This window comes from Molothrus ater, chromosome 3 (assembly GCF_012460135.2).
Source record: "Molothrus ater isolate BHLD 08-10-18 breed brown headed cowbird chromosome 3, BPBGC_Mater_1.1, whole genome shotgun sequence".
Taxonomy (NCBI): Eukaryota; Metazoa; Chordata; class Aves; order Passeriformes; family Icteridae; genus Molothrus; species Molothrus ater.
In genome coordinates, this window is record NC_050480.2 from 93,872,299 (window position 1) to 93,885,946 (window position 13,648).

The window sequence follows — 13,648 nt, forward strand, 5'->3', positions numbered from 1 at the left end:
CTAATAATTTTAATCAGTCTCTGAGGTGGTATGAACAGTTGTATCTCTACATGATTGTCCTGTGAAAGTCACATCATTGAAGCCAGGTAAACTTAGTTGTGGTTATCCAGATCCCTTGGAGCTAAAGCCATCCGTTCCCATCTGGGGTGGTTCTTGCTGAGGACTTCTAAGACAACAAGGTCAATTTGATGCCCCCATCCTCCTCTCTGCCTGAAATTTGAGAAAATGTCTTTTTCCCTTCCCTTCCCTTCCCTTCCCTTCCCTTCCCTTCCCTTCCCTTCCCTTCCCTTCCCTTCCCTTCCCTTCCCTTCCCTTCCCTTCCCTTCCCTTCCCTTCCCTTCCCTTTTCTCATCTTGTCTTTGGTGTTTTTTTTTTTTAATTGGTACCTACTACTTTCAGATACAGACTGACACCACGTAAAAAATCTTCTATCTCTCCTCATCATTTGTGGGGTGTTTCAGATCTGATGGAGGGTTTATATTATTTGGTGTCCAGTTTGAGTATATTTAAATTATTTTTCTCTCCTAGTCTTATATAGTGATCCATAATCCCCAGGCAGAAACTTGAATTGCTCAGTGCTTGAGTTCTCCTCAATCAACCCTGTGTACCCAGGCACTTCTGCACATCACTTTGCTCCACTCCAAATTCCTGCACAGCAGAGCTCCTGAAAGATACAGTTCCCAAAGCCACAGCAGAGAAACAAATTCCAGTTTTGGTTCACTAACCCAGCTGCACTGTCCCTGCAATACTTTGTTAGCCTGTCAGAAACCCAGCACTTTCATGTCATACTCTAATCAGTTAGATCTGCAACTGAGATCCAGACTACAAACTTATTGCCAATGGCAACAACCATATCATGACTTTAAATCAACTTTTGTGCATGTGTGTGTGTATTATAACATTATTATTATTATCTTAAGGGAAAGTACTATGGAGCCAAAATCATCATGTCCAATTAGCAAGAGGGGCTGCACATTAAGTTCAAAGAGCCCCTTTGCGTTATCTAATTCCAACAGAACTAGTAACAGAGCCTAATCTAACCTGCCATTTCAAGAGCTTTGGGGAGAACAAATTGCCTTTAGAGGGGGAAAGATTTGGAATTGCATGCAGCCTGTCCTCTCCTGACATCCTACTCAGCAAATTCCTCACAGGTTTCCTCCTGATGTCAGTAAAACTAACATAAAGGTTATTTCATAAAATCTTCTGTGGATTCTAACTTGTGAAAACTGAAGGATCCATGCCCAGAACAACAATACAGGCTCATTTAAATAACCATAGCATTTGTCCTTTGTGCATAAAGCTTAACAAATGACTGAACCAGAGGAGGGGCTGAAGAGTTCCCATGCTGAGTACCAATGCTGTGAGCACATATTGAAATGAGTAGCCAATAAATGTCAAAATCAAGGTGACCGATCACATAAAGTCTTCTTGTTTGACTGGAAACTGTTAGGAAAGGTTTCCAGCTTAATATGCAATTTGATAAGGAGTGGGGAAAAAAGAAGTAGAGTTAAATGCTAGAGTTGTTATAAATCATATGAGCTATTTCTTCAGGGAACACAATCCCTTCAGCAGATCAGGAATGCTGTAAGATATGGAGATGTGGTCAGGACTGACAGCAGGAGGTCATTTGTTACCAGTGTTGGACTGGCAGTGTCCCCAGAATCAGTTTTGGAACCCCGGTGAAACAACAGATAAGCAAAGTTTTGGGATTTGGATATTTGCATACTGAAATAATGTCATGCAAATACTCAGAAACTTTCCTTTATCGTGATGCCATCAGAAATGCAGACGGATATCCAAAATGATAATGCTGAGCACTCCTTTCCAGCACACAGTATTTCAGCCAACATCACTGGTATGTTCTGGCTACTTCACGCTGCTCTGATTAAAACTCAGTCATCCTTACAGCTGCTTTGTGTTCCTAGAGCACTGCACAACAGCTGGATCATGCCGTTGATTTTGGCCCTTAAACTCCTTGGAAATTACTGTGTGAATATCGAAACCTTGGCCTTTTCTGTCACCATTTAAGCTTCTGTCACCTGCATCTCTGGCTTCAGCACATGACACCTTTGCATTTGGGTAATGTGTTGAAAAAGTATCAACATCATAAGGGAAGACAGAGCAAGTGTTAGCATTACCCTGACTTTGGCAGGCAGCTTTCACACTAAGAAAGGCTGTTAGGGGCAGTGTCCCTGAGTGTGGCAGAATGTCTGCCACACTTACTGTCAGGTAAGGCTTGCTGCAAAATAAATCTACAAGTTTAAAAGAAGTTTTGAAAGAGGCCAAGTTCAATCTCCTCTAACAGCAATCATATGCTAATTAGCCAGATGATACAAAACTCCAGGTCAATTGGTTAAGCCTCTCTGTTGCCATTTTAATGAACATAACTTTGCATTTGTCCTTGGTGGGCCTCTACTGATTTACATTGAGCATAAGCACACTTGAAATATGCATTCCTAAATTCTCTGTTAACAGGTTGATAAACCTATAGTCAACTGCTCAGTCTTTACACAGCCTCATGAATTGTTCTCTCAGCTCCCACAAGGACAGATGGATCAAAGTGGCTGTCTTGAGTTATGATGTGCCTGGGTGACACACCACCTTTCATGGAGTCTAACATACTCAGCTAAGTGCTTCTGGTTGATTATGCAATGTTTCAGGTTGATGATGTGTCTCAACTAGACATAAGTTAAATTTAACATTAATTGTGCACTTTCAGGTCTATAAGTTGAGTCACCTTGCTACAGAGAAATCCCTAAAATGGCACGCTACTAAGCAGAATATACTGTAATATAATAATCTGTTTTCCACTGCAAAACATATACAAGACAGTCTTCAAATATTTGTTCTCAAAACATGTGGGATCTCCTGGATCCATGAAGCTATTCACTGTAAGCCATAAAAAATAGGTTTAGTTTAGAGATGAAAGTGGCTGGAGGCTGTGACCCACAGGGACTCAGAAGGAAACACTTAGAAAATAGAGACAGACTGAATCCCAAGTGCTCTCTCCTGAGAGGAAGCATGGTTGGAAAGTTTCAAACCCATTAAAGTTAAACAAATTGAAAAGCCCTATCTGAGAGGAAACATAGTACTATGTTTATTTTTCCATTATAAATCTGAAACCTAAAAGATTTCCTGAGGTTCTCAGGTATTGTTCATGCTTATAATGGAGATCTGTTTTTAGAAAGTGTAATTCATGTATTTAATCCAAACTGTTTGATGAAAAACACCCTGCATAAGCATTCAGGAAGCTAAAGGCCATTGTATACCTGTATCACATATTGTTTGGATAAGAGCAGGCCTACAATGCAAGGAATCTCTTTGTGAAACTCTCTCACTCCAAAATAGAGGGTCTAATTCTCTCCCTATTTATGCTGCTGGATGAATTCCACTGAATTAGTGAAGACATGAGTAACCAGTCATAATAAAAAGACAATCTTCATGCTGACTGTGAAACTACAAAAGTGCAAGGCTAATTGTGGCAAGAGATTTATAACGCTGGCCTGAGTCAAGTACGTAGGCAAGCCACTGCAGACTCAGGGCAATTTAGCAAAGCTGATTAGCCAATGTATTTTAGGTTTTGCTCCCTAACAAGTGAACTGCTGCTCTGAACTCCTTATCAGAAGTGTGTGTGATGTTATTGATGTTGAAAAGCATCTGTTTGACTAATGAACAAACTGCAAACTAACACCAGAGATTAATTCAAATGAGAGGAATACTTGGAAGCAGTGGAATATTTTTCATTAGATTTATTGCTATAAAAATTTAGCAGTACAGTTGGTCAGGTGACAGAGCTGAGAAATGTTTGCTGTTGTAGTCTAAGGCTCAATGTAGGTGCTTAAGAAGACAGAAATGTGAGCATTGAATAACCATGACCTGACATTTTGGACAAACCCTGAATCTTCTGGAAAGAGTGTGTTGATATTGCCTATTTACCTGTTAGTGATTTCATACCATTTGTGCTCATTTTTCAAACTTCTTTTCAACTTTGCTTTATGGAACTCATTGTCTAATAATCCTGTGCAGTATTTGCCACCTGATTTACTCTGCATTCTCCATTTTTCTTGGTTACCTGCAATAAAATCATTGCTTATTTCAGAGAAACAGCAGACTGACATTAATCAAGCTTTGGCACACCACTCTCACAGAGAATTTCTCCGGCAATATGCTTTTGAAAAATATAATCGCATTTCTGTTTCTCTAGTAAGCCACATATTAAATAAGATCTCTTTGACAACCTGCTTTGCTTTGTAGTGTTGAATTGTAAATGATCAACACGTCAACTGAAGAAAAGGAAACACTGGAACATGTTGTCCCACATCACTTTTAAGTTCCATACATTTAAACTCATATCAGCATTTGGCTTGCTGAAAAAGATGGCTAACCTTACCTCAGGACTTTTTTTCTGCCACACACAGAGTTGTTGGAATGGTTGAGCTTTCTACCACAGTCTCTTGAGCATGACAGTATTCTCCAGTTTTTAGAAGACTGTTGTTCTTACCAAAGGCAGTATTTCCACTGTGGCTTTCTTTTTTTGTAAGTAATTTTGTTTACAAATGCATCTTTATGTTTGTTTCTTTCTAGGCAGGGATGAGGTCCCGAAACCAAGGTGGAGAAAGCTCGTCTAACGGGCACTTCTCCAGTTCCAAGCCTGTCATCAGCCACACAGAGAATGAAAAACTTCAGGAGGATGCCAAGAAAAAGAACAAACCTCATCGGAAGGAAGATGAGGTCATGGTTTCAGCAACTGTCAAACGGCACTCAAAATCACCCGGTCCTAGTGAGAGAAAGAACAAGAAGTCCATAGAGCTTTCTAAAGAAGACTTGATAAAACTACTCAGTATAATGGAAGGAGAACTGCAGGTAAATGAAACATATTCTAAACTATATTTTCAATGTACCTATCTATTTTTAGGTTGTCCAAAGAGCACAGGGCTCAACTAACAGGAACATCACATTTAAGGCAAAGGACCACAAGGAGAGATCAGTGGTAGTTGGTCTTTCACAGCCATAGTTTTAAGTGATGTTTTATTTACCACTGCAGCGACCCAAGGAAGATAAATTATAAACACCTGTCAAAGAAACACCTGACAAACAAATGTGGATCTGCAGGTGAGGCTGGAAACAACCACAGGGGAACCAGTGGTGGGTGGGAAGGAGGGAGCGGGGGAAGATAAGTAAACATAGGGAATGTAATTACAATCATTACTGAAAATATTCAAGAGGCCAATATACAAGTCAGGAATACTGAAAATGGACTTAGGATGTCCCCTGAAACTTCTGCATATTTAGATGTTACTGAGGCCTCAGCCAAAGCTCTGCCTGTCCTGTCTCATTTCCAGAGCCCAGTGATTTGCACATTCCTTGTCTTTCAAAGATCCATTCGTTTATTTCTTGGAGTCGTGCTTGAAAGCTTTCTCAGTTGTCCTGTCTCAGTTTGCATGTTAATTCAGCCCAGTAGTAAGTCCCTGATGGCAGTCAGCCTGATTTTGCACTTAACTTGTCCCCAAATGTCTGTCCACTTTTGAGATTCTCTTTAATGCTAATACATCACTGAACTCTTTGTAGTGTGAGAGATTGTCTCCAGAGAATTTCAAAATAAGAAGCTGAAATGTGGTATTTGAAAAAGTCAGTATGAAGACTTGTGGCTTTTCAAAAGTTATCCCCTTTTGTAGTAGGACTGCTTTTCAAATTCATACACTCTTTTGGTTATATTTTAGTGACCTTTTTCACTGAACCTATGGACAAGCAGAAAAAAGCCACCTGACCTGTGTGAAAATATTTTGTCTTAATTCCTTTATTCCAATTAACCATTACTATTTATCTTTGCATAGAAGGCTTTACTTTTCCCCTGAAACCCACATTCATAACATTATTACTTTAATGTTGAACTTGTTACCATCTTATCTGATTAAAAGAAGCAATTGTTCTGTTAATTTCTTCAGTACATGAGTCACCATTAGCACAACTCTGAGATTCCATCTCACTAAGTATCATTAAGTATCACTTTTTCTGCACATAATTCACCTCTAGTTTGTCAGAAACTACTGTCAACTTATAAGAAGTATGCATTCAAAATAAATAATTTTGTCAAAGATGGAGAATAGTCATTTTACAATGAAAACCTGCAGGAAAAAAAGGAAAAAAATATGTTGAATGCAATTTTGCAGAGGAAAAAAGAAATTACCATTACAGAAAAGTAACCATTTTTATTGTGCTTCATTTGACTTTATTCAAAATCTTGAATATGTAATTTCCTTAGAGATGGAGTTAGCGTGCAGCTTCTGTGGTGAACAGAGCCAAACCTCAATAGAAATGTATCATGCTCATGTTGTTCACAAAGATTTACCCTGAAGTCACCTTTGTGGTCTGGAAAGATGAGGTGAAGAAAGTCACTAATATTTCCTGTGTGGCAATAAATGTGGTCTTTATTGCTTGAGTAATTCTCCTGTTCTTCACCATAGTCTTTTACTTTGTGAGGTAGTTACACAAGCTTTGAAGGCCTGCCCATGTTCTCATTATCCCTATGGGGATGATGGGAATAGATCCTGGACAATACTTTTAGGGGTTTTCTACATACAGACCTCAAAGGGATGTCAGGCGCTGCTGAAGCTTCCTGGCATGACAGGAGGGTATGGGGACACCCACACTGGTGGCCATAGAGTGCATCTGTTCTGCTCCTTGCAGCCAGGCAGGGAAGAGAGTAATTATTTTTAATCCACACAAGCTTTTAATTTCATGCCAAACCCCCCATTTTAGTTATTTCCCTGGTACCTGTGTTGACCCATTTCTGAAGTGGGCAAGCTCCAGCACTTTGGCTAGAGATGAGAGCCTGGCTTTAACACTACAAAGGAAGATGAGCCAAGGAAGGCTCCAGCCAAAGTAAATACTCTGGTATTACCTCCTGGCTGTCACAGTGACCTAATGCACTGAGTCATTTCATGGCTTTTTATTTTCAGATCTTTTCAGACATCTCTAGTGGCTGGCTGGCATTTTGTTGGACTGACAAATCATATTGCGGGTTTACTTTGAAGCCATTTCAATTCTGGCAAAGCAAACATTATCTAGGCATATGTAAGAAGAATTTATTTTGAGAATAGCATCAGGCTGTACCTGTAGGGAGATGCATTATTTTCTACATAAAAAAAATGGGATAAAATACCATAATTGTTTACTCGGCCGTGAGTAGAAGGCATCTTATGGCTGTTCCACCAGGGTGACACTGCCTTGGAACCCTCAAACAGTGAGCTAAGCCATGGAAGGTAACCTGTGACAGTGTGTGGGGTTAGCAGGGTAAACTGGTGATGCATTCATATGCATCATGTGCTTAGTTCACTACTCACAACATCTCACATCATAGACCCACACCACCTTGATCTTGGTACCAATATTGAGCACTTACTTCACAACTTGATGCTCCAGCTCTTAATTTTGAAGTCAAACGTGCCAGAAAACCGTGGAGAGATGCCCTGGAAATGATGTTTGTGTCCTCATTTTTACCTTGATTGGTTTTCAAAATTATAATACCCTCAGGTAGCTTGCTTGTGCTTTAGCTTCTAGAACCAATTTGGACTCAGCTGTGCCTGTCTTCATGTTTCCTGGCTGGACCCTGTACATTTACTGAATATAGAGAAGGAAAGCTTTTCACAAACATCTGAGGTCACCAAATAGCCTATGCCTTATTTTGTAAGAAAACAAAAGGGAAGAAAAGAAGCTGTGGTGATGAGAATATGTCCCAATATACATGGCAGGAGAGCTCTTAAGTACAGCCTCTCTGAAGTGGGAAGCAAATGAACTGATGACAGGGATTTATTTTAATGGCCCTACAGCTCAGTGGAGTGTATTTTCTCTTGTAAGATCTAACTGCTCATATAAAAAAAAAATAGTGATTACATGGTCTTTAAACCCATGTTGAACATATAGTGGCAAAAAATCCATGAAGTATTGCTTCGTATACCTGGAAAAAATCTAATTTTTAAATACTGCAAAGCTGATTTGAAAAGAAAACTTCAAATACCAGTAGAATAAATTGGACCATGAAGGCATGGCATTAATTTGCCTGGTTGATACAATGATTTCAGTCAAACCCACATGTGAATATAATTAATTACAGAGCAAGACAGGCAGTGTGGATCTTTACAATGATGATATAATACTATCTGTGGTTCACAGATTTTTGTCCAATGGCCTATGTATTTGTCCTGGCAGGAATATATTCCTTTTCTGTATGGTTTCTGAGCAGCAGCCATTAATCTTCAGCAATACCAACACTGATTTTCAACATTTCCTGATTGGGGGCCCAAAAGGAAATGAGGAGGAGTATTCCTACATGTTTACGACTCACTCTTTTATTGCATGTTTGGGGAAAAAACCCACAATAATAAAAGTATATTTATAATGACAGCATCCCACTGCAAATCATTAGATTTCTCAAGGAAAATAATTTCTTATCCAGATTCTGTGCCTGTTGCTGGAGGACAATTTAAGCCTGGGAGACAGTTTCCTATATTTCACACCAATTCAAAAAGGAGCAACTTTTCCACTCAAGGCCTTTATTATAGTCCATGTTTTACTGGCTTTCTCCAGTGCCAGCGTGGCATTCATCCCCTGCAGCTCAGCCCCTCATTCCTGTCGAGGTCCCTTGCATGCTTTAGGGCTGAGGGAAATGTTTCCTGAGAGCCTGGCACTGCTGGGGAGCAGAGCTCCTCAAAGCCATGCAGCCATGGGATGTAAAGGAAATGCATGTTAAGTTCTCAGCTGCTGTCACATTTCCTCTGTTGCAGAGGAACAGTATGTGTAATATACAAGGGATATATAAATTCATATTTATTCATTAGACAAGACACAATTTCTGACAAGTCCTCAGACTGCCAAATGGTCTAATGTAACACTGGGTTGGGTTTGCTTTGATATTTCAAGGGAAACACTGTGTAGCAGATATTCAGAGGTAAACCTATTTATATAGCATTGCTGGTTCAAAGGGAGAGACTAAACCACTCTGCTGTGAAAGAAATCCCTTCCTTACAAGTATTTAATCAAGACTGCATTTAATGGTTAATTTGAGTGCTTACACCAGGTGCCAGAGCAATATCTTGTTGAAGGGCAGGTGTGGGAGGCTGGTTGCTGAGACAAGACAGGTGTGGGGGAAGGAGCTCTCTCATCCAACAGAGACAGGAGGAGATCACCTTCAGGTGGGCTGCAAGACTTTCAACCTGGGAGGATCAGGGAAAAGTTAGCAGAGGACTCTGTTTTGTTCTCCCTGGCAAGGTCCTTATGAAACACTTTGGTATCAGTGGCTGCACATCCAACCACCAGGAAAATCCTCTCTCTTAACAAAGTCAATTAACTCAATGGGTATAGGTGATAAACTACCCATTGCATTTTAACACTTTAAAAGGTATTTTAGTATTTTTCTGTCTGTCTCTCTAGCAGAAAACTATGCTTTGTAAATGCAAGGGAAAGGAAAGTAAAATTCTTTACTGTTTCCATCTTTCTGCTTTCTACTTTCTTTCCCTTTTGCAGGGTGCATGTTATATAGTACCTTTTATTCTATAATTGCTCTGTTCAGCTCTTTTTCCCAAGATCTAAATTTCCTTATTCATTTTTAGTCCCTTCTTTATTTTTCTAGTTGTGACCTTTTTTCTTACTCTACCTTTTTGTCACTTCCCAGCTCAGGCTTCCCTCATCCTTATACTGCAGATGCATTGACTGACTTGAGAATTCTGGAGATAAAACTGTAGAAGATCTACTGTATATCAAATCCCATAATGTAATTTTTTAGGCAAATGCTCCCTTTAACCTTTTTGTTAACTTAGTAAGCTGTGTTTTAAGATTAGTTAGGTTGTTTACTTTGACTACTCCTATTGGAAAACAGTCCCAGAACTGAAAATCTTTAATGTTTATCTGATTTCTTCTATTTAATTTCTAAAGCAATTTTTATTATGCCTAGTGAAACCTTTATGAAACTCTGCTATACAGTGATCCTGCTTTGAAAGCCCACCTCTGTCCCTCCTGCCTTTAATGCCTGATGTGTTTATAGGCAGCAGCCTTGCATCCTCTGAGCCTTTGTTTTTGCTGTGCTACTGTACCACATCCTTTCCTTTTCCTCTGGCAAAATGGGCTCTCCATGTCCTCATCCCCCTTTGACCAGCAGCAGTCACACCCTGGGGTCACCTTCTTGGTGGCTGTAGGACAGAGCTCCCTATGCCTTGTGCATTTGCTTTCGTACTTGCCTTTCTCTTTAGGCATGGCATTACCTGGCCTTCCCATCACTTGTCACTCTGACTGGTATAAGCAAGAGAATTTGACTCTGTAGCTGTTGTTGTGATGGTTTTTTCTGTCTGTTTTTGCTCTTCCTGCCTTGCGTGTAATGCCTCAAACTGCTTTTGTATTGGCTTTTCCAAGGTATTGTAACCACACTGGGAGAGCCACCTAGTTGTTTAGTTAAAAACACTGTACAAACTTCTATATTTTTCTCCAGTGCCTTCTTTTTATACTCTTGCATTAATATTAATAAATATGGATCTGCCTGAAAGCTCGAGCCAGGAATGTGGGATAGATAGGTGGGTAGAAACCAGATGTGTTTCTTGTGCAGGTACAGAAATCAGAAGAGAAAGCTGGGGCAAGTTGCCTTGGCACCAGAGAAAGCAGTGAAGAGAAGGAGTTTTCAAATGGTCATTAGCAAAATAGCACAGATTAACAAGCAGCAGATGAGCCAAGGCAGAAAGATAGGTAAAACCAGAGAAAAGTGCAATGCAGGGTATCTGTGCAGTCCTGTTGATTGAACTGAAATAATTTAGGATTTATGAGCATATCATAGATGAAATACAAATTCCCCATGGGAAAAACTTTGGCAAGTACAGAGCTACAGGGAAAAAGAGAAGATAGGGTTAATGTGTGGAGGGAGAGGTGACTTAAGCAGAATGGAATGAGGGGAAAGAGGCTGGGCAATAGAAGAAAAAGAGTGTAAGCAAAAGGGGAATACAACAGAGATAAATGGAGCCAAGCTAGACACACAGAAAGTAGGCACACAAAAGGCAAGAAAATGAAGGGATAGATGGTATCCACAGTGTTACAAAATAAAAGCCTAAAAACAAACCCTAAAAATGTCTGGCATATCAGTAAATGAGTAAATTCTCTCCTCTCTGACCGACCCCTGGTTTGTTTGTGTTTTGCTGGTGAAGAATGCTTTTGCAGCACAAAAAAAAAAAAAAAAAAATCAGACCACAGATGCTCTCTTCTATTTTTATTGAATAATTTATAACCAGAGATTAATTTTGTCCAGAATAGTATGGTTTATTTTCCGTAGCTTGCATTTTCTGCTGTGCAAAGTGCAGAACATACCATAGGAGGTAAGAAGAACTTGTCTAGCAAGTCCCAAAATCATCAATTTTAAAATAGAACCTGGCTGTTTTGTGAGAGGAAAAAAAAATTAGCAAAGGTAGGACAGTATACTGAAATATAGTTAAATTGTGCTATTTAGGCAATTTCCTGCTCCATCTGAAATAAAGGGCAGAGGTACTGTCAACTAGAGGGACGGTAGCCATCCATCTCTTTGGTACTAAAATTGCTTTAGAATTACATGTATGCTTTTCAGCTTTTCAAAGTAATGATCCTCAGTAAAATGCCCCTGTCACTGGACAGCTGTAGGCTGAAGACCTCTTTCACAAAGATATTTTAACATCCTTCTCTAGTAATGCCTGAGCAGTATCTGTTGTATTAGTTAGGCTTGAAGGATCAGAAGAGAGAGGAATAACTGGCAAGTGTCTCTGACCCATTGAACATCTTATCTAGAGTGGAAGGAAGAGTAGGAACAGTTTGGGGTTTTTTTTTCCAAAAATTCTTCATCTTCTGTTCAAAACAGAATTGCCCACAATCAGCTTTTAAAGTTTTGGTCTTTTTCCAAACTAATCCTCTCTTGCAAACTTTTAAAAATTAGTTTTAAATAGCGATATAATTTGACTATTTATTTTTCTTTTTCTTTACATTTACTTAGTAGAAATTGTATATTCAGTGCAACAGTAATAAAGAAGTTCGTATCTCTTCTCATTTTTCTTGAAAGTTCACTCTGTGGGAGAGAACATGGCTGGTCATTTTGCAATCAATGTTAAATGCATGAGCTTTCTGGCTTTAAAATATCTGGGATTCTTTGGAGAGCTTGCAACGAGCATATGTCTTATGTGTCATAATGCTGTCCAGTACTCTGAGTCACCAGTTGTTAATTTAACATTGCAGTGGTAGATGAACCTGTTTTGATTAACTTTGCTGCCCCAGTTCAGTGTTTATTAAGTTTTTGTCTGTTGTCCTCTAGCTGAGGATCAGATAAACTCTTGAGAGCAAAACAGATTATTTTTCATCCAAAACAAGCTTTAATAAATGCAAATATAAATCTTTACATAATAATTGTCATTACATGGCTGAGAGAATGTCTTGTTTCTAGGGTTAAAGGCTCCACCTATTGGTTGACTAAAGTGAGAGAAATGTAACATTTTCACATAGAAAACTGCAGGTCCTACTGAACATCCTGTGTCTTGCCACATCTTACAAAATTGCTGCCTTGAGAGTTTGTCTGATGTCCAAAATGAAGTAAACTCTGACTTATTTCAGAGGGCTGGGCAGTTGTGGCACCCAAAATGATGCACTGCTGAGGGAGGCACTATGAAGGGAAGTCCTTTCCTGAGACAGGAAGGGTTTGGATTTTGCAAGTGATGTCTTTCTTATCCTGGAAATTATTTGATTTCTTTGCAAAAAATTAGCATCAACTCTTCCAAGCTAGAAAAATGAGTGGAACTGAACTAACTCAAATATACAGTTGCATGGTAACTTCCAGACATTTGTTACCTTCAAGCTTAAATAAATCAGAAACAGAAATATTGATATGAATATGAAACCCCAATTCTCCAGTATTGGCCTGGGCAATCTCAGCAGTTCAGGTAAAACAGAACTTTGAAGGGCTTCAGAGTCATTCTTGGAAATGCAGTGGGAGAATAGAGAGGGGCAAGGATGTCCCCAAGTGGGGCTTGAGGAGGGCAAAGGGAAGGACAGACATTGGGGGGAATATGGGGGATTTTGGAGACAACTGAGGGCATCACGGGCATGGCTGGGAGCTTTCACTCTGCACCTTTCACTGCCCACCCACCCTAGTTGCTTCACACTCAGAGTTTGGCCACTTCCCTCATTTCCTCAGACAGCTCCTCCGTTCAAATAATTGGTTGTGTTGGTGAGTGCTTGCTGAAATGCAGTCCTACTGTTCTTGCCCATTCATCAGCCACCAGTAACTTGGATGCACATTGTGCAGCACAGAGTACTCAAAAACATCTCGTTGAAGCCAACAAAATGCTTGGACAAGAGAAAGTTGTGTATACAGTTTATTACACATGTACACAGATTTAGGTCTGTTAGTGTCCCACATGCTCCTGTCTCCACAGAAGAGGCAGAAGGAATGTCTCTGACTTCATCATCCTGCTGGTTACAGCCCTGCTGGCTCCAGCTTGTCTTGCTCCATCCTGCTCCTTGTGTGCTTGCTCCTGCCAGAAGGCAGCAAGATCACTGTGGAAAAAAAAATGCCTGGGCTGATTTGTTCCTCTTGGAGACAGGGTACTCACAGCAGCTGCTTGAAGTGCACCCCTGAAATTCAACTCAGAGCACC

At 39.9% G+C, this 13,648-nt stretch overlaps 1 protein-coding gene across 3 annotated transcripts in view; it reads left to right on the plus strand.

Moving 5' to 3' along the window:
• The window catches only part of FILIP1 (filamin A interacting protein 1), a 102,139-nt gene that overhangs the window by 37,488 nt on the left and 51,003 nt on the right, over nt 1–13,648 (plus strand). For all 3 annotated transcript variants that reach the window (XM_036380982.1, XM_036380981.2, XM_036380983.2), the window contains one exon: nt 4,585–4,863. In XM_036380982.1, the coding sequence (XP_036236875.1) occupies nt 4,591–4,863 (273 nt within the window). In that variant the 5' untranslated portion in view covers nt 4,585–4,590. The remainder of the gene's footprint in view (nt 1–4,584; nt 4,864–13,648) is intronic.